The 22,971-nt window shown below is 29.5% G+C and overlaps 1 protein-coding gene across 4 annotated transcripts in view; it reads left to right on the forward strand.

Moving 5' to 3' along the window:
- The window catches only part of LOC135925874 (uncharacterized), a 131,273-nt gene that overhangs the window by 64,724 nt on the left and 43,578 nt on the right, over positions 1 to 22,971 (forward strand). For all 4 annotated transcript variants that reach the window (XM_065461429.1, XM_065461426.1, XM_065461427.1 and 1 more), the window contains one exon: positions 17,703 to 17,802. In XM_065461429.1, the coding sequence (XP_065317501.1) occupies positions 17,703 to 17,802 (100 nt within the window). The remainder of the gene's footprint in view (positions 1 to 17,702; positions 17,803 to 22,971) is intronic.

The raw sequence follows: 22,971 nt of genomic DNA on the forward strand, positions 1-22,971 counted from the left end.
TCTCTTACTGCACTTTTACAATAAAATATATAATTTCTTACTTGTAATATTTTTTTTCTTTCTTCTTTTCTTTTGAACAAAGTTTAATTTTATCTAAAGAAAATTTCTAAAAAAAATAGACAACAACTGGAAAAACGACAACTGTTTTTATTTCCTTTTTTTATCTATATATATATCTCAGAGACCTGCAGGCCCGGCCCTAAGCCCGGCCAGGCCCGGCCCGTTTTTTAAAAAACCCGAGCCGTATTTTAAAAAAAATTTATACAACATGAATTATTATATTCGTCAATTAGATATGGTTATAATGATTATATATAGTTATGATTAATATAATATTTGGTGAAAGTTAACACTAGCTAACACTCATAGTATCAATTATATAATAAAATTATAGTTTTGCCATGGAATAAATACGCAAAATATTAAATACATTATTATATAATATATAATATATGTTATATTTTTTATTAATTAAAATATCATTTTTATTTTTTTTATAAATACATAGTTATTCTCAAAATATTATTTACACAAATTTTTTATAGTATCAATTTGTAATAAATTAAATATCTGTTTAGAATAAAAAAAAATAAAATATGTCGTTAAACGGCTCGTTTTGAGCCCATTTTTAAAAACGGCTAACTCAGTTTTTTATCCAGAAAAATATTATGCAAGCCTGAAAATTTTGCTCATAGAAGGAGCAAAGGTCTAGACATATAGTATCGAAATTTCGAGGCTTACTCAATATTTTTCTGGCGATAATATTGAGTTAGCCGTTTTTGTGCGCAAAAAAAAATATTAATCACAAATAAAAATTAAAAGAATGAATGCGCAAAAAATATTAATCACAAATAAAATGCTTATTATACAAAATGACTCCATGCTATACCTAAAACACGATACACATAACACGCCCCCACTAATTGAAAACCCAACTTCTCATTTCACCTCTCACCCTACATAATTATCGTCCCTTTATGGTGTTTTCACGAATTTATACGGTGGTTAGTTTATTGAGTCTTCTCCCTTTATGTGCCGCTATTGTCGATTCCTTGTAGAAATCACGTCTTATTTCGATCTGGCTCCATTTATCATTTACACCTTCCATTAACCATTTTGTCCCATTAACCCCTATATGGTTGATTCCCTTTTTTATTATTATTATCAATCACCCCTGTATTGAGTTAGCATACCTCTGGTTTAACTTTTCCCTTCCATTTTCCTAGGATATATTGAGCACCATACTAAGATGAATATTTTTCCACCCTGAATTTTCGATCAATATTCATTATCTCATCAATTATATCCTATTTATAATCCCGATCGTAATCTCCCAGGTTCCACGCCCCTTTTCAATTGTTCTCGATGCCGTACTCCCTCTCTTCCGTCGATGAATTTCACTCGATTTAATTTGTGTTCCATGTTTTCCATGATCACCCCGGATTCCCATTTCTTATTACTTCCAAATATCCTCGCCCATACTGTCTGCCCTACCTTGAATTCCGCTTCATTCCTGGTCTCGGACAGCTTCTTTCCTGGTCTCGGACAGCTTCTTTCCCTGTCTTGTCGGTTTCAGCGAATCCAACCAAATTCTAGTTCTCCGTCCTAAAAACCTCTCTGCCGGCGACGACTCCTCCCCCATTTTACTGTTGTTATAATACGCCACTGCTACCTACATCTTTCCGCCTCCATTCTTTGACTTTCTCAACCAGTTCTTGACTACCGCTACCATCCTCTCCGCTTGTCCATTTGAACTTGGATGATACGGCGGCGCTAAAATGTGTTTCGCTCCAGTTTCCGCACAAAAGACTTTGAACTGTCTACTATTAAAAGCAGGACCCCCAACCGTCACTACTGTCCTAGCGACCCCAAATTTAGCCCATAAATTTTTCAATACTTTTATCACGACTCATACTCTACCCATTTTGAAAAAGCATCTACCACCAATATATATTCTATTCTCAAAGTCAAAAAAATCCAAGTGGATGCGTTCCCAAGGCTGAGTTGCTTACGGCCACACACTTTCCTTATCCTTTCGAGGCATTGGAGCCCAAGAATTACATCTAACACAAGCTCGACTGATATTTTCAATGTCTTTGTTCATTCCTGGCCACCAAACATATTCCCGTCCCCATTGCTTCATCCTCTCCATTCCTTGATGTCCAGCATGAATCATCGCCATTACAGCTTCCCTTAACTTGGACGGTATAACACTCCTATTTCCTCGCACCAAACATTCATCTATCATTGCCAATTTTTGTGTATATTTATAGGTCTTGTCTCCATCTTCCCACGTTTTCCGTCCCTTAAGGCAAGCTTTGATCCGTCTCAGTTCCCGATCCTTCAAACTCCTTTTAATTTCCTCCCATGTCACGGACCCTCCTCTAGATATTCTAACCATAATTCTAATCAGTCCTTGCTCCTTTTCTTCTTCCCGTTCCTCTTGCTCTTTCTCCCCGAAATCCTCCCCCGCTCCGCACCTGGATAAAACGTCCGGTAAATAATTTTCTCTCTCTCTGCGATATTTCACTTGGACCAAAACTCCCCATTAGCAGTAATCATCTTTGTAACCGGGGGGGATAGCATTAATTCCTTATTGTCCTTTTTGAAAAGATGTACAAGCGGCTTATGGTCTATGTAAATAACAAATCTGCGTCCAATTAAATACTCACGACACTTAATTAGTCCGAAAATAACGGCCAATGCTTCTTGCTCTATTACTGAATACCTGGTCTCTGCTGCCCTAAATATCCTTGAAAAAAATAGCACAGGCCTTTCAACTTCATTAATATAATGCAACAATGCTCCTACACTTTTATTAGAGGCATCCACCCTAATATGACTTCCAATTCATTATTAAAACATACTAACACAGGTTCTTTTCCTATTCTACATTTCAATTTTTTGAAGGACTCCTCGTGCTCATCTGTCCAATCAAATTTTCCCCCTTTCTTTAACAATTGATATAAGGGCGTTGCTATTTGAGCAAAGTTTGCTACGAACCGATGATAATAATTTACCATCCCCCAAAAGGCCTGTACATCAGCTTTATTATTAGGTCTTATCATATTATTAATTCCTGTCATATTTCGGTCCAAAGGCCATACCTCCTTCCCGTGATGTTATGCCCCAAATATGTTATTTCGGTAACCCCCAACACACTTTTCTCCGCGCTGGCTCTTAATTCTTTTTCTTTGATTCTTCGAAACACTTCTTCCAATCTCCATTCATATTGTTCGGGCGTTCTGCCCGTCACTAACACATCATCCATCTTCCATTCCCTGGAAAACGGCAGCCATGGTAAGTTGAAAAATAGGAGCCGAGGCACTAAGTCCGAATGGTAATCTACAGAATGCGAACAATCCCTTAAACGTAGTAATAGTTAATAATTTCTTTATCTCCGATTTTACACGTAATTGTAGATAGGCATTAGAGAAATCTACTTTTGAAAAATAAACGCTTCCCTTTAAATTGGCTAGTAATTCTTCAATTCTTGGCAACGGATACCTCCACAACCCATGGATTTAACGTGACTTGAAAATCTGCGCATAAACGAAGTTTTCCATTAGCTTTCTTCAGGCACCAGCGGAGTTGCCCACTCATTGTATTCCACAGGACAAACAATTTATCTTTGTACCTATTGATCCAATTCCAGCTCCACGTCCTTTCTCCATTCAAACGGTATTTGTCGTAACGCACAGAACTTTGGAACACAGCCATCTTTTAACTTAATGTCTACTTCATAATCTCTGAGGCATCCTAAGTCTTCGTTGAAAATTTCCTGATAACTTTGTACTAATCTCCGAACTCCTTCTTGCACTTGGGTCATAGCCAATTTTCTTCCATCTTCTTCATTTTTTATCAACTCTTTTTCACTGGGCAGTGTCCTGTCCTTCATTACTACCCGATTTTCTGACGTCTTTGCCTCCATCACTCTTTGCCTTTCTTGCTGTCCTATCTCCACCTTCCCAATTCCTCTTTCCTCCTCCTTTCTCATAATTCCTTTCCACTACTTCATTCTTAGAATCCTTTTTCCCTACTCCGCACCCAGCATTATTCTTTTTATTTCTCTTCTATTATTACTTTTCCTTACTTCGCTCCTTGAATTTTTTTCTTGCCTAGCTCCTTGACATAGCTCCTTGTTTCGCTCTTAGAATTGTTTTTCCTTTTATCTTTCCTTAAATTTCGCTCCCTGTTTCGCTCCTAGAATTGTTTTTCCTTGTTTCGCTCCTTAAATTTTTGCTCCCTGTTTTGCTCCTTGATTTATTTTTCCTTGTTTCGCTCCTTGACTTATTTTTCCTTGTTTCGCTCCTAGAATTATTTTCTCTGGTTCCCTCATTAAACATGGTCTCAATTCCCGGAAACACATTCTCTCTCAAGGTCATAACGGCATATTCCTCATCTTTATTGGTACGAATATACCCCACCATGAAAATACCCCCTACTATACCATGGACCAATCCTAGTTATCCAATCCCATCCCAACACCGCTTCTATATTCCGATTGATAACCCATAAATCTAATATTTCAATTCTTTCTCCAATGTTGCTACAATCTCCACCCTACCCATCGCAGCTAACAGGGTCCCATCGAATTGTCATTTCTTAACCCCTCATTCTCTATCATTTCACCAGGCCAAATACTCTGATATCCATTATATCCAATTACTGAAATGGCTACTCCCGTATCAAACATGGGAACCATTCTCCCACCTAAATTTATAATCACTCTTGGACAAGGATCATGTACTAGACTCTCTTGTAGCATATTTACACATCCTTCTTTATTTGTTTTTCTCTGATAAAACTCCTCTTTTGTCCCTTTCAACCCCCGCTCCCCGACCCGTCTTGCAAATTTTTCGCCATCATATAGTCACAAATTTTTACAGTCCATCGCCACATGTCCCTCCATTCGGAATCGAAAACATTCCATATTTTTCTCCTCCCTTTTCTTGATATTTACTGCCCGAACTCCTTCCACTTTCTACCGCTCAATCGTCCTCACATTCGAAGCACTCGGACCCATCTTTATGGGGAAACCCGCTTTGTAATTGCTCGTATTGCACTCCTCTTTATTATGCCCAAATCGACCACAACCCGCGCATCTTAATCTATCTTGCTTACCTGGACAATAAGGAGCTATATGTCCCAACTTTTCACAAATAAAACATTTTGCCTCGCAGCAATCTCTGAGCATATGACCTGGTTTACCACAATTAAACAACTCATTACTCCTCTTCCTCGCGACTCAAAATTTTGTCTTATCTCATATCTTCTTCCCCTATAATTTTTTCTGGACTCTCTATACTGTCGCAACTCTTGATTATTCTCGAAATTACCATATACATTTTTACTTATATCACTATCTGTCCACCCCTTAATTAACTGCTGTACAGGTAACCAGGTTACTTTAATCATCATATCCTCCTCTCCATTATGTCCCTCAATGGTTAATGTTTGTCCTGTTATTCTCAGGCTGCGATTCCTCTACATTCTCCTGCCCCAAACTAAACTACATACCCATATTAATAGTATAATCAGCGCTCCAAAAATATTATACTGTATCTCCCAGCTTTTTATAAATTTTAAACTTTTCATCACGGCGTTACAAATATAATTAATTTCAAAATAAAAATCTTGGTTATTTGTAGTGTCAACAAGTAAGATATTATAAGTAGCGTAAATAAGTCAATAGTTTACATATACATGCACACTTAATAGGTTAATATTTGACAAAATGCGTGTAAATCTTTGGTAACAGATTTATGCTTAACAAATTCGGACAGCACTTCCGTGTAACTGGCTTATTTGCCAAAATTTTGGGAAAATTTCGTCTAATAGATTTATATTTGCAAAAATTTGGGCAGCACTTCCATGTAACTGGCTTATTTAATAAAATTTGAGCGAATTAACCCTTTCGCGCCCAGCGAGATCATTTGTCATCAAAATTTTTAATCAATTAATTTTTATATTTAAAAAACGAATAGTTGCTATTTAGACACATTAATTTACAAAACAATATTTATTCCTTCATATTTTATCATTAACCTGTCAAAATCATTATTTTATTATATCAGAATCAGGGTTGGCATGTCGGTCAATTGACCGGAGGAGTATTTGACCGGTCAAATACTCTAAAATATTAATGGAGAATAAATATTTTGATATAATTAACTAGTATGCATTAAAAGCATGTTTATCAATCTTATTAGGTTACAATTATTTAAAAAATTATTTGTATCATGAATTGTTAAAAACAAAAGAATTTTTTTATTGTTAAAATATAAATATGTAATTTTTCTAAATATAGTAATATTTTTAGTTATTTTTTTGCCTAATCATTGCCGTTTCTCGCCTTCTTTATTTTTTTCAATTCATTTTTCTTAAAAAAAATAAAGATACCCGATTTATTATAATCATAATATAATTTTTTCATTCTTATTTTTTAATAAATTTAAATTTTATTTAATATTTAGCCGAGTATAAATTATATTAATTCTCATTTGTTTTACTTACACTTGCTATATTTGGTTTTTAAAATTAATTTTCATTTTAATTGTTCTGGTCAGATTTACGGAATATTATTCAATTCTGGTAAAAAGTTATATATATTATATTATATTTATAATATTAAGAAATTATTGGAATAATTGGTCGATAATTATAAAATAGTTAAGATTGATTAACTTTACAATAATCAAAATCATTTTTTGTTAAATTTTAATATATTAGGGATTATGGTCAAACCAAAGCATCATGTTTGGAAACATTTTCAAGAAGTACGCGATGGTAAATCAGTTAAAGCGGTGTGCAAGTTTTGCAAGATGTCCTATATCACCCACGTTGATAGAATGGTCAAACATTTATTAAGCAGCTGTACTATGTGCCCTGTTATAATTAAGGAAAAATTTTATTCAAATTCCAAAATATCAACCTCTACAAAAAATATCACAAATGTAATTTGTAATACTTCTAAGTCTAACTCTAATGAAGAATTGGGTGAAATTAGTGAGAATGATTATCAAATGAACAATATTTTGTCTTGTGACTCAGGAGAATCTGATTCCATTATTTCTAATCAATCTATAAGCAAGGCGATTAAATATAAATCTCAATCTTGTATAACCGGTTTCATAGATAGAATTAATCCCAAAGAAAAAAATGAGCTGGATCAATTGTTTGCAAAGGCTGTATATGCGAGCAATTTACCTTTCCACATCACTGAAAATCCCTACATCCAAGAATTTTTTAAAAAAATACGTCTTAATTACACATTACCCAGGAGAAGGCAGCTGGCTGGATATCTTCTAGACAAAGCGTCAGGTGATATGAAGGTGAGAGTTGCAGATATAATAGATAAAGCTCCTTACTTATCAATTGTATCAGATGGCTGGAGCAACATTAGAAACGAGAGTATTATTAATTTTATGGTGATGACGCCTGTTCCAGTGTTCTACAAATTTCTAAATACTGAGGAAAATCGCCATACGGCAGATTATATTGCCCAGGAATTTAAAAATGTAATTCATGAATTGAATCCGGTAAAAGTATATTCTTTAGTTACTGATAATGCCGCTAACATGAAAGCAGCCTGGAGAATTTAAAATCTGAATCTATTTATAATCATATACAATGTTATGGTTATGCAGCGCATACATTGCAGTTATTCTTTCACGATTTTGAACGATTGAACGCCTTCAGTGACCATATTTCAATAATTAAAAAAATTGTTAAATTTTTCAAGAATAAACACATACCAGCTGCAGTATTTTCCCGTAATAAGAATCTTCATGGCATACCATCGACATTATGTACAATTAGCCAAACAAGATGGGCATCGTCAATAAAATGTATGGAGCAAATTCAAATATGCAAGAAAGCTCTAAAAGCATCAGTTGTTGAAGAAGCTGTTTGTGATATTTGTCCCATAGAAATTACCAATAATATATTAAACGAAGTATTTTGGACGAAAAATTTAAAATTTTTAGCTATACTCCAACCTTTAGCTACCTCATTGTTGAAAGTGCAAGGGGATAAATGTACTTTGGCCCAAGTAAAAAACGAGATGCTTAATTTGGAAAAACACATAATACAATCACATGCCATGATTCTATATTTTCTCCATCTCAAGAAAAAAAAATTAAGGTTATGTTTGAAAAGAGAAAAACTGATCTAAATACATGTGCTCACAATGCTGCTTATTTATTGGACCCCCAATATCAAGGGGAGCATCTTACTAATACTGAATTTGATGAAGCTGTAATATAATACAAGAATTGGGTATTTTACAAGGTGGTGATAATCAAAATATTTTGAGTAATATAGTAAATTTCAGAAGCAAAAGCGGTATATTTAATAGCCATAATATGTGGAAAGTTGTAACTTCCATAAGAAACAATCAAATTTCGGCCTCAAATTGGTGGAATGCATTTTGCCTACCTTGCCCATTAAGAGAAGTCGCTAATATTTTACTAACATTTCCTAGTTCGACTTCTTCTTCTGAAAGAAATTGGTCGGTTTGGGGCAATATTCACACGAAAAACAGAAATAGATTAAAGGCTTCTACAGCAGGAAAATTAGTAAGAGTGTATCATAATTTAAGATTGATTAAAAATATTAAAGAAAATAATGATATTGAATATGAATCGGAACAAGACTCTGCCACGGAGGGTAAAACATTGACTATAGAATGAATTAAAAAATATTATGATATTTATTATTATACATAGATATATTATAATATTATATAAATGCAAAATAAAGTTAATATTGGTGTAAAAAACATTTATTTGAATTTGACCATATTTGACCGGTCAAATATCGGTCAATTGACCGAATTGTATTTGACCGGTCAAATGCACAACCCTGATCAGAATATAAGTTCAAAGTTCGGTATTTTAGGCGCCAAAATTTTTACACTTTTACATCGATTACCATTCTATATAAATATATATAAATCAAAGGTAAATAATATTTTTATGATAGATTATTACTAGTATTTCATGTTTAGTAAAAAAAAAAATTAACAATAACATATGATTTTTTAAAGAAAATCCAAATTGGTAACATTGGGATTTTCTTATGTAATTTTTTCCATAAATTTTTTAAAATTAAATATTGAAAATATGATATAGTAAGAATTGAATATTGGCTATTTTCCATTTAGCAAGCCACTATAATATTTGCAAAAAGTTAAGAAAGTGAAAATTTTATTTTATATTTTTTTAAAAATTTTATAAATAATTTTTAGATGACCTCAACATGTATTATACCAGAGGGAGATATATCTGATGTAGATATTGAGAAGGATGATGACTTTGAAAATGCCACAGTAGTTGATCTAAATATGACCTATGATATTTTACCAGATATTGGGTTGGAACTGGAAAATTATGATTATGATATTATCCCAAGTAATAGGAAAACCCTATGGCGAAATAAGGATTTATATAAATATAATACAGAATTTAAACAAGAATTTTTGCCTCCACCTGATAAGGAAATTTCGCCTTACAAATATTTTAAAAAATTTATAGACGATGATATTATTAACAATTTAGTAGAGCAAACGAATATTTATTCTTTTCAATTATCTGGCAAATCAACAAAAATAAATAGTAGTGAAATTGAAAAATTTCTCGGAATTCACCTTTATACGGGCATTGTTAAATTGCCATCAATAAGGCAATATTGGGCTATAGAGACAGTGATTCCTCAAATTTCTCAATGCATGACAAGAAACAGATTCTTGGAATTGAGAAAATAATTTCATATTAATGATAATAATAATATAATCCTTAGGGGCCAGCCTAATTACGATAAACTTTTCAAACTAATACCATTTATTAGTGCATTAAAAATGAACATGAGAAAGATTCAATTAGAGGAAAAATTATCAATTGATGAAATGATAGTCCCCTTCAAAGGGCGATGTGAATTTAAATAATATATTAGCTCAAAACCGCATAAATGGGAAATTAAAATTTTCGCTTTATGTGGATCATCTGGAATGCTATATGATTTCGAAATATATTTAGGGAAATGCACAAATATAAAAAAACTTTGATGGGAATTAGTGGAGATATTGTTATACGACTATTAGAAACTGTTCCCCCACATAAAAATCATAAAATTTACATGGATAACCTTTTTCTTCATATAATTTAACAGTTGCGCTCAAAGATAATGGCTTTATCATGTCGGGGACCATTAGATCTAATCGATTATTAGGATGCCATCTGGTTGATGATAAAATCTTAAAGAAAAAAGAAAGAGGGTCCCTTGATTATAAAGTGGATTCTAATAATAATATTATAATTTGCAAATGGTTTGATAACATCACGAACGAAAAGATGGTCGGTATCTGAAAAATCCTTTATTAATGTTGAAATTCCGGCTTATAATTCAAGATTATAATGCTTGTATGGGCGGAGTGGATCTCCACGATATGTTAATTGAACTATACAGAATTGACATAAAATGGAAGCGCTTTTACATGCGAATTTTCTTTCATTTATTAGATTCCTTTGTGGTGAATTCGTGGTTACTCTATAGACGCCACATCAAACAGAAAGAGGATAAATATATATCTCTTTTAGCGTTTAAAGCTCGGATAACTAAAGGATTAATGATGGTTGGAAAGGAAAATTATGGAAAAGAAGGTAAACATAATTTGAAGATTGAAAAAAAAAGAAAGAAATTGAATAGTTTTCATTCAATCCCAGATATTAGATTCGATAAAATAGGGCATTGGCCCTCGGCGGCTAACAGACAAAGATGCAAGAATTGCAAAATTGGTTATACCAGATTTGAATGTTTAAAATGTAAAATATCTTTATGTTTAAATAAAAATCGCAATTGTTTTATTTCTTATCATTCAAAATAAATTGTATATTTTTTTACATATGAATATCCCAATGATGACAATTGGTAACATTTTATAATTCTATATATATATACACTTTTTAAAATAAAAAACGTTGAAAATATGTTATTTGCATCTTATTTAACTCAGTTTTAGAAGAAAAAATTTTTTTGTTCACGGGAAATATGTCGGGAGCGAAAGGGTTAACAGGTTTATATTAGTAAAAATTTGGGCAGCACTTCCGTGTAATAGAGCTTTGTGAAACAATTTCTCTAACAACCACTTAAACTTCCGACACACGGGTAACCTAGTATCTCTAACAACCACCTAAACTTTCGACACACGGGTAATCTAGTATCTAGAAGGTCGCGAGTTTTTGGCCACCACTTTCTTAACTTATTATCTATTCTTTTTTTTTCTTTTTTTCTTACTGCACTTTTACAATAAAATATATAATTTTTCTTACTTGTAATATTTTTTTTCTTCTTTTATTTTGAACAAAATTTAATTTTTTCTCTTTTGAACGAAACCAAAAAAAATAAATTTCTAAAAAAAATAGACAACAATATAATCGAAAATCTGGAAAAACGACAATTTCCTTTTTTTTTTATCTATATATATATCTACTATAAAATAAATATTAATTGAATAATAATTTAATTAATTTAAAAATAGCAATTTTTATAATATATTAAAAGAATGAATGCGCAAAAAAATATCAAAAAAAATATTAATCACAAATAAAAATTAAAAGAATGAATGCGCAGAAAATATCAAAAAATATTAATCACAAATAAAATGCTTATCATACAAAATTACTCCACGCTATACCTAAAACACGATACATATAAATAACATTTATAAGTTTTAACTATTTAAAAGATATCTTAAAAGGTTATAATATTCAACGTTATTAGAATAATATACAGGGTTGCAGGTGTTTTATTTGGCGATACATTAAAAACAAAGACTATTAAGTAGTATAATAAATAAGTTTAAAGTGTTTAAAAAACAGAAATACTAAGGAAAAATATTTATTAATAAATAAAAATTTCTCATAAAAATAATTTTTTTAAATTTAAAATGTTTAATTAATAATATTTAATCCAATAATACTAATAATAGTTTTAGAAATTCCTTTTTATTTAATAATAATTCCTTTTTATCTAATTATTCTTTTTCCATTCCAGCATTTTTGCAATCGGCTATAAGTGCCAATTCTATTATAATAAACCCTATAAACTCGCCTGAAATTCAAAACCCAAAAAGAAAATATAATTGTTGGAATAAAGAGAAAATTGATATAGTAACAAAATTGTTATCCCAGCCCGAAATGTAAAGAATGAAAATAAGGGATATTGCTAAACATTGATATGTCAATAGCCTCGGTAAACAAATTAAGGCAAGAAACCTTTCCAGATTTTACTGGGGGACCATTGAAGCAATATCAAAAAAGAAAGGTGATAAATCTTTTAATGGATAACAACACGTCTACTATCAAGGATATCATAGAAATTTTCCTCCAGGTTTCACAAAAAATGAGGGGACCATCCGAAAATATATTTAAAAAATAGGATGGTCTAATAAAAGGGCTGGGAAAAAGCCCGATCGATGAAATACACAAGGAATTCGTATTCGACAGATTTATTGCCTTAAAATGATAAACATTCCTATGTAAAAAAATGTTCTTTCTGGATGAAACAGGCATAAACCTACATGTTATACCTGTGTATGCTTGGGCTCCCTACAATGTCACACCAACTGTGATAGTTCCACTTTCCAAAGGTAAGAACGTTAGCATTTTGAACGATAGGAATTGAGGGCCTTATAACCTATCGAATTATTGAAGGACCCTATAATGGGTTCCTTTTGCTTGATTATCTGAGAGAATTAGTAACAATTCTTCCAAATGATGAAATTATCATTATGGATAATGCCGCAATACACAAGTGTCATCTTATTGATGGCTATAAAAATCGAATTGAATATCTTCCACCATATTCACCTCAATTAAATCCTATTGAAAACTTTTTCGGGGTCATGAAAAACAAATATAATACCAAGGCCAAACAATAAAGATCAAATTGTAAATAATGTTACTTCGATATTAAATCGGTACATACCGATTTTACAAATTTTTATAATCATATGCATAATTTTTTGGAACTTGGTTATCGGGGACAACCAATCAATTAAAGGTAATATAAATTTATACAATATTTTAAATATATTTTTATCTTTTCTCTATTTATATAAAAATAAAGATGTCAATTTCGGAACACTTAAACTCAAAACTAAACGAGAATACAATTTTAAAATATAATATTTTCTCACAATAATAAATCATTATGTAAATTATTATATTTTGTTTGCACTTGCAATTATAGATTATTATAATATATACAAAATAAAATATTCAACTATATTTGAAGAAAAAAAATATTTGAAATTTATATTTTCTAAATTTTAAAAAATAAATATTTTATTAATTGGTTTGGGATCTGTATACTAAATTTTCTTACTGGGTTTAAAAATTTTTATCTTTCAAAAATTTCATCCGATTATTTTTTTTTTAAAATTAAAATAAGGTTTATAAAAATGAAAAAATATTCACTTTAACTATTTTTTTCCTAATACATAAATGAGGTATTTCTGTTTTTTAAACACTTCAAACTTATTTATTATACCACTTAATAGTCTTTGTTTTTAATGTATCACCAAATAAAAGACCTGCAAACCTGTATTTGTCATAATATAACGTATTTGTAAAAGGTCAGTTAATTTGAATACCTACCTATAGAAGTTAAATTGAATAATTATAGAAAAGTATATATATATGCAAGGATTGAAAATAAAAAAACTATTGACCATAAGTTTCTTAAAGATATAAAATTTGCAACGAAATAAAAAAAACGCGGTCTTCGGTCAAGTTAGATATTAAATGGAATTATTTTTTTTGTTTTAAAAAAAAATAAATAAATAATATGTTGTTAGAAATTATATGTGATATTTCAAAAATTACATTTAACGAATTTCGTAAAGAGGAAACTTCTTTAGATGATTATTTGGATTATATTAAATATATTTAGAACATAAAGAATATTCCTCAAACAACGCAACTTAATTATTCATAGCATATGAAGGAATAAATATAATAACAGATTAAAAAATTACTTTTTCCAAGGGGATGATGTGGTTTGGGCAGATTTATATAAAAGAACTTTTTAAAGATAAAAGAACTGTCTAGGCATCAAGAATTGATTTTATTAGATTAAGTCGCGGACCAACAGAATCACTAATGAGTTATTTAACAAAAATAAAGGAACTAGCCCGTAGATGTGAATTAGAAGATTTTATAGAACTGCGAATTCGTGATCAATTAATCGCTGGATCAAATATGTCGCAACTAGATAATGAACTACATTTAAGATACCCAGATACTAGAGACCAAGAGCAACCGTTAAGCTTAAACACGGTTATAGAAATGGCTTTAGCGATGAGAAATAAATAATAATAAAATAGTTTATAAAACAAAAAGACCTAACATAATGATAATAATAAACTATTAAATGATAATGATAATCGGCAATATCAAAATAATAATAAAACATACGTAAATGGAAAACTAGTTCAAGGTTATAATAACTACCACACCAATAATAATAAAATAAGGAAACCGTGTTATTTTTGTAATCGTTTTCATGCTATTCGGAATTGTCCAGCATACGGAACAACGTGCAGCAAATGTAAGAAATTAAACCACTTTGCCGTGTGTTGTAAAACTGGGGAAAAAGTTTACGGTACAAATTACAATAGTAACGACGAAGATTCATCAATAAAAAAGTCTACAAATATGGACAGCACCCAACAATTGTGGTATTAATAAACAACCACGAAATTAAAATGGAATATGATACAGATTCAGCAGTAACCATCATTAATGCAACAATATGAATAAAATTGGGAAGCCAAAACTTACAATGGTTAGAGCTCCAACTACATATGGAAACAATACAATAAATATTAGGGAGTAGTTTATGTAAACAATTAGATGATAAAATAAAATAGCTTTCGTTATTAGTTACAAAAACACATTTATTTGGATTTCCATGGACTATAGAATTTGATCTATCGTTATCAACAAATATAAAAGTCAATATGATCAGCAATAAATATAATAATAATGATAATGGTAACGTGAATATTGAAAACTATATAAAGATTGCTTCCGTGTTTGATAATAAATTAAGATTAATAAAAAAATTAGAAGAAAATACAAAACCAATATCTCTACGAGCAAAAAGAGTACCGTTGCCTTTAAAAGTAGAAATTGAAAATGAACTGAAACGTTTGGAATAAAATAACATAATAAAGAAAATAGATCCATCAACAACAGTAACCTGGAGTACTCCAATGGTAGTGGTACATAAAACTTCAGGTGAACTACGATAATGTGGTGATTTCAAAGTAACATTGGATAAATTTTTACTAAAAGACTTTCACATTCTTGTTTGAAGAATTAATCGATTAGATCTAGATGCATATCTTCAAATGAGTATTGACGAAGAATCGCAAGAATTATTAACATGGTAACACCAAATCACCAAATGGATACTACCGCCATTTACGATTACTTAGCTCCAATAATATTTGAACAATGGACGATTTACTGGCTGACTGTAAAGATACAGCAGTTTATTTAGACGATGTTATAATCACAGGAAAAAATGATACTGAACAGACTCAAAAAATTACAAAATGCTGGATTAAAGAAACAAGCAAAATAAATTTTATGAAAGAAAAAGTATTATATTTAAAGGATGCATAATGGATGAAAATGGAATACACCCAGATAAAAAGAAAATAATAGCAATATAATAATATATAACTCCAAAAGACATGATATAAAATCATTTTTAGGTATATTAATCTATCATACACGGTTCTTACCAAAATTGCATGGAATTATCGCCGAATTACATAATAAAACTAGTAAAAATGTTAAATGGAATTGGACTAAAAAAGATGATACATTATTTGAAAGAGCAAAAGGAATAGTAACAGAACAAAATACTATACAGTTTTATAAATCAGGCCATAATAAAAATAGTAAATGAAATCAGTAAATATAATTGAAATAAGAAATGCATAACAACCAAATTCAAAAGAAAACACTTGAAAAGTAATAAAATATTTTTTTATTAAAATTTACAAAATAGTGAATAGATATTTTAGTAATAACCATAATTTATTTAAGAAAAATTTGATCACTCCTCTCATCTGATGCAAGATTCTACTTTTCCATTTATCACTCAGGAGTTAAGAAAATCGAATACAATATATATTTTATACTAAAATTTGAAGAAAATAAGATTTGTTATCTTTTTGAAATATTATAATAAATGCATAATATGTAAAAATGATGGCAAATAATATTATATACAAAAAATTATTTTTTACAAATTAAAAACCCAATTATTTTTTTTTGCATATTTGAGTATTAAATTTTGAAAATTTTAAATCAACTAGTTTAAACATTCACAACTGGCTAACAAATCAGAAGTATTATTTTTTAATATACAGTGTGTGTATGATTTATAAAACATTTTAACATATCATTAGTATAAAATTATTTTTCATTCAACATTTAAGAACTTGTTAAAATATTTTTCCAAATTAAATTATAACCTATAATATTTAAATCTGTAATAATTTTTAAATATTTTTCAAACTTACATTAAACTTTGATAATTTTTTAAAATTTATGATAGCTTCTTAAATGTCAAATTTCAGTATAGCTAGGATTTAAAATCTACTTATAGTTTCGGTATTCATCTTATATTAATATTATTTACTAACTTTATATTTCTCCTTATGAAACATCGTATTCTCTTAGGGGTTTATCTGACATAACAAATATTTATCGACTATATTCATCCATATCATCAAATTAGATGTTTGGCTGATTTAACAAACATTTATTCTCATATTCTCACCTTCTTTATTAGACCCACCAATTGATGCTATTATTCGTCAAAAAAATAACAGTTGGAATGAGGAAAAAATTGAGCTGGCTAAAAATGGCTAATAGTTTAGATCAACCCAATGTAAAGTTAATGACCCATGATCTAATTTTATCTGTTGATTCTATTTATCCTTTTTATCAAAATGTATATAATCATTGGATCAAAGCCGGGAAAGGCCCCTCCCCCACCCCTCATTGCAAATTCTTGCATACGCACCTGTTTCACTTATGTGATCATATTTAACGCTAACTAGCGTTATGATTTAAAAAGAAATAACACACATATGATGTTTATTTTATGAATTTTGATAAAACCCAATATCTTGATGTCAAAATATTTTAATTTTTACAACAAAAGCCTAATTTATTATAAATAAATTAAACAGATGAGGCCTGAGGGATATAAAATATTGTTACCCCAAATAATTTTTTACTATTTTAAATAACGCTGAACTATCTAGTTCACTGTGCCGACTACCCCAAGTCTCCCCTATAGGTTGATATCCGCCGATCACTGATATCAAACCTATTCGTTTATAATAATATTATGGTCTTTATAGGAAATAACATAAACTAAAAATATATCAACAATAACAAATAGCAAAGGCTATTCTAATTAAGATATATGCATCTTTTTAAAAAATAATTCTCTGATATTTTAACAATATCAAATGTTTTTATTCCTCCATTTATATATATAAGTTTGGCCAGTTTAAAAATATCGACCAATAACCGATATTTAAAAAATGATATCAGAACAAAATGATTCGATAAATATTTTCACTCCATTTTAAAATATAATTTGATTAAAAGGTGCCTTACTTCATTGAACCATTAAAACTTCTTCATTTCGAAACTGGACAAACACTTCCTGTGGTTCACGCAACCACCCGTCCATGGACAGATTCCGATGGTATATGCATTCAAGCGTTATATATATACACCATGTTTCAATTGAACTGACACTCTTTTTGTTTTACCAATAAATATTTCAATTCTAAAAACAATTCAATAAAATTTTATAGATTGACAGAGGGATAAATTATCAATATTTTCTGCAAATTTCATTAAATCTATAGATAGGGTTTAAAGTTATGCACATATATAGCCAAAGTGATTTTTTCGCAGCCCGAGCTCCACCCAGGGTTGTCAGATATTCTTCACTTGAAAACGTGAGTTTTTCTTTTATAATAATTAATGGAAAACTTCGCCCCCATACCCCCCAATTTGCGGCCCTTCTGCCGGGGTAATTGATGTAGCAAACTCATCTGTTAATGTGCTATATTTAATATAACAAGATTTTAAAGATTTACTAATAACAATTATGATATATAATTTTCTCATGTTTATAAATATAGCATAATATTAATTATTAATATTATATTTCGTGGATGATTTTAAAAGAGGCAATAAAGATTTCCCATCGGCACTGTGGAGATAGGCTGAAAACTCTTTGCATGAATAGTTATATTTTGTTTAACCATAAGTTCAGCTTCCAATGATGACGTTCTTTTTGCCAAGCAGTAGTCATTAGACTGAATATTCTCTCTGATGAAGAATTTGAATGCGGAATAGAAAATTGCATATTTTCTCTATCAATGGTGAGTTTTTATTAGAAAGAAAATCCATCCATTTTAGTTTTTTGATAATTTTTCTTCATAATAGGAATAAAATTGTGAATATTCCTCAAAGAGAATTTCTGTATCTATGTTTGGTATTTTATAATTACTAATAATTTTTTGTAATTGTTCAAATTCTGGACATTATTTTAATGTCATAGGGCTAAGATATTTCCATATATTATCTATAATATCATAACGTTTTTCTACATATTCTATAATATTTTTTATAAATTGATTCATTTTTGAAATTTATTGCCTTTTCTACATCATTATTATGTTGTAAAATAGTTTTAGAAATGCTCCCATAAAAATTTTGTTGAATTTTTAAATTTAATGAATTCTTTAGTTTTAGGATAAGATCATGTATATATATTGCTACTACATCTTCAGATTGCAATTGTAAATTTATGTTATTGACTAAAGTACCAACGTTAAGGGCAACACCTAAATATGCCTCTGCAAAATCATCTCCAAAAATTATTTTCAAAATTGGTGGGGTTGCTGATAATGATAAAAAATATTCTTTAAGGGGTTGAAAATACTTAAGCATTAGCTTAATCGCTGGGATTAATGTAAGCCAGCGTGTTGGAACATAGCGAAGTGATGCTGACCATTCAAAATTGCACCATTCTACCAATTCTTTTAAAATTGTAACTCTTTTTGTCGAGTTGCTAAATTCATTATAGCATTTAACTACTATACTCTCAATAGCATATTTAAGAAAAATTTTGGCCTTTTTAAACGAATTGTGAAGAATGTGGCATATACAACCCATTGGTATAATATTATTACTAGGGCTTTTCAATTCTGTCAAAATACTTTAATTTTTCCCAAAGTTTACAGATGCGTTATCTGCACAATAGGCCGTTATATTAGCAATATCAAGTTCAGCGAGTTTTAAATTTTCTAGCAAGCATCTAGATATGTCTTTAGGGGTTTCACTGTCAGACGAAAAATTTTTAAGTAAAACATTTATTCCATTCTTTTTTGAAGTATATAAGTAATAAGGGAAATGTTTTTATATTACCTTTATTCTATGCATCAATTAGTATTGAAAACGGATGATTGTTTTTTAGATTTATAATATTTTCCCTTAATTTATTTCATTTAAAATTTTACGAGTTTTAATATAAGATTTATAAAATCCATAAAAGAAATGTATAATTATTTAAATTCATATTATCATTTTACTTGATAAACATTCTAAAAATTGAATTTCTGTTGTGGGTAATTGATCAATGAATATGATTGGTTAGTTGGACTATTAACAAATACTACAATTTTTTAAAATATTTTAAAATAAAATTAATTAAAAATTTTATATTTGTTTTTAAAAATATTTTGAAAAAATTTAAAAACGTGAGAAAAAGTGTGAGACTAAGTGTGATTATTTTAATTTACTTAAAAAACGTGATAAAGCGTAAGTGTGAGAAAACGTGGGTAAGTAAAAAATTAGGTATGAAATCGTGAGAATTATGGCTAAATCTTGACATCTGGCAACCCTGGCTCCACCTAGTTCAAATTAAAAAAATATTTATGTCCGAACCTGACCCGAGCACAAATTTTTTGTTCCAGCCCGACCTGAGCCCGATTAAAAAAAATTTGGAATTTGAGTTTCATTATTATAATATCTAAGGAAAAATTATGTTTAATTCACATATTGACACTTTAAATAAGAGTGTATTTAACCCCAAATTGTAAAAATTATCAAATAAAAATGTTGATTTTGTGTTGGCTAACTAGTCATAATATAAATCACAATCACAGGAAATTGTTAATTTGAAGAGTGAATGACATGTGATCATGTTGGAAAGTTCGAATTGTTTGTACTTTGAATGTGCAAAACTTTGGACCCTATTGATAGAATTTGATGAAATTTGAAGAAAGCATTCGTAATTTATTCCTCTCAATTTATAAAGTTTTATTGAATTATTTTTAAAATTGACAGGTTTATTGCTAAGACAAATAGGTATCAGTTCTAGAGGTCTGCAACGGGCGATTTTTTAGCCCTCCTACTTAGATGGGCGGTAGGTTGATTTTTTTAAATAACAAGCGGGCGACGGGCAAGCGGATTAAAACATATTTAAACTATGGGCCTTGCGGGTTAAAAAATTTTCAACTTTTATTTGTTATTTAAAATCATTTAAGTAGAACATTAAAAAAGAATATGCTCCGTAAAATTTCAACATTTTTAATACCAAAGATCCGATAACTGAGGATGTTGTCATCGGGGGTGAAATTAATTAAGTAAAAAAGATATATCGAAAACATGTTGGGTATAGTAGAATATAACATGAGGATGAAAATCTGATTTTATCCGTTTCTCCAAAAGCAGAGAATTCATTTAAAGGTTATTAAATTATAAATGCAATGTTTGAAATAGATGGCATTCATGTCAAAATTGAACCACAACAGATGGAATGAATAGGTTGTTACAGAGGAGAGCACCTTATTTAATGACATAACAACGTATTTAAATCTTAAAGTAACGAGTTGGATTTGTATAATTTACTACTTATTTTAGTTTACAATTTATAAGCAAATAATATAAATTATCTCTCTAAAATTTATTATTAATAGTTTCACTTTTTATTTAAATATCTCACTGAGGAAGAGGATATACAACAAACGAATATCCTACTTTGGTGGAAACGACAATAAAAAGATTTATCAAAGGTATCAAAATTAGCTAAAAAAATATATTACAATTTCAGCAATATTGCATTTTCTGAACGAAGAATTAGCATTGCTCGAATGTTTTTTAGAAGAAGAATTTGTTTTAATCCAGAAAATGTGGATTCATTATTATTTTTGTATTATAATAATATCAATAAAAGCTAATTTTATATTTATATTTTTTTCTTAAATATTTTATTAGTTCAAATACTTATCCGTAATTTAAATTGAATATATATTATGCTTAATAAAGTACTTAATTATAAAACTTTTTATAGGGATATAGCCCTGAAACTGAATCATTTAAAAAAATTAGATCCTTAAAAAAAGAAGCGGTCATGGGTTAAAATTGTTTTATAAATAATGGCGGACGGGTATTTTTTAGTCTAATGGGCGGGCGGGTTAAGTAATTTTAGACTAATAGGCGGGTGGATATATTTTTTAAAAGCTATGGGCCGGTTGGGCAGACTGGTTAAATTTTTTTTAATATAGGGCGAGCGGGCTTGTGGGCAAAAACCCTCCCATTGCAGACTTCTAATAAATTCTATTGGAACAGTTTATAATATCACATTCATATAATATAAAATTGATTTTTTGGTTTTTTAATTATACCTATTTATAATATCAATATTATATATTAGATTACTTTTATTATAATATTTATAGTGAAACCTCCATAAGAGGACAGTTATCTGTTCTTAGCCTTACGCGCAGCGATGGTCAACATATAAAAAAATTTAAAAATTGTGATATTTAAAATGCATAAGAATATTTTTTACATAATCTAAAATTATCAAATATTATTTGATCTAATATTGATCAATTATATTGCGTAATATATTTTTTCTTTACCAAGAGATAGTAGTTGGATTCCTCTCTCCATCAATACTTTAACTGCCAAAAGAATGCTATATCGTTGTTTAAATGTTTCATTTTTTACAAAATAATTAGCCTGCGTCTCACTATTTTCAATAAATCTTACTAAGCACCTGTTAGATTCAATCTCCTTTTGAATTATTTTTATAATCATATTTTTCATGATTTCAATGAGAATATTTATGTTATTATATGATAATAGATTTGAATTTAATTTATATTTTAATCCCTTATTTTTTTCTCCCTTCTTCTTTCTTCATTTTGTTGTAAATACATTTTGACACAGGTTTGGAATCTGCAATTAGTTTATTAAGGCCCATCATATTGCCTTCTTGTTGCCTATTCCCCAGAAGGCTTGGTTACGAGATATTAAATAACCTAGACATTGTATTATTATTCTTATAATAGAACGGTTATTGTCCGCACATTCTTTCTGGAGTATTATAAATTGTAATATGGAAAAAGCTACTATTACAAAGCTTTTCTTTATATCGTTTTTATCATCACTTATATTATGAGATGTGTAATTTTTAATTAAGCATTTATATTTTTTTGGTTAATACTTTTGGGCATATTTTGAAATTGGAAAAATAATTTTATGACAAGAAATCTTAGATAACAAACTAATTTACTAAACATCGACCAAAATTTCCTTCAATACATATTAAATTAAATAATAAGTGGTGGGGGGGGGGGGGTCTTATTATTATATTCATAAACTAGAGATCACTTGATTATGGATGGATGTAGCAAAACAAAAAAAGAATAAATTTTTAAAAAAAAATTTAACAAAAAAAATATTTTTTAAAAAAAGTACCCCCACACAAATTTTTAGAAGCAGTTGCTTCGGACCCCCCTTCCCCCCGTTGTATACTAAATGTAAGTTGTTATACATAGAAAATCAAAAT

The sequence above is a fragment of the Gordionus sp. m RMFG-2023 genome, chromosome 3 (assembly GCF_954871325.1).
Source record: "Gordionus sp. m RMFG-2023 chromosome 3, tfGorSpeb1-WG-v2, whole genome shotgun sequence".
NCBI lineage: Eukaryota > Metazoa > Nematomorpha > Gordioida > Chordodea > Parachordodidae > Gordionus > Gordionus sp. m RMFG-2023.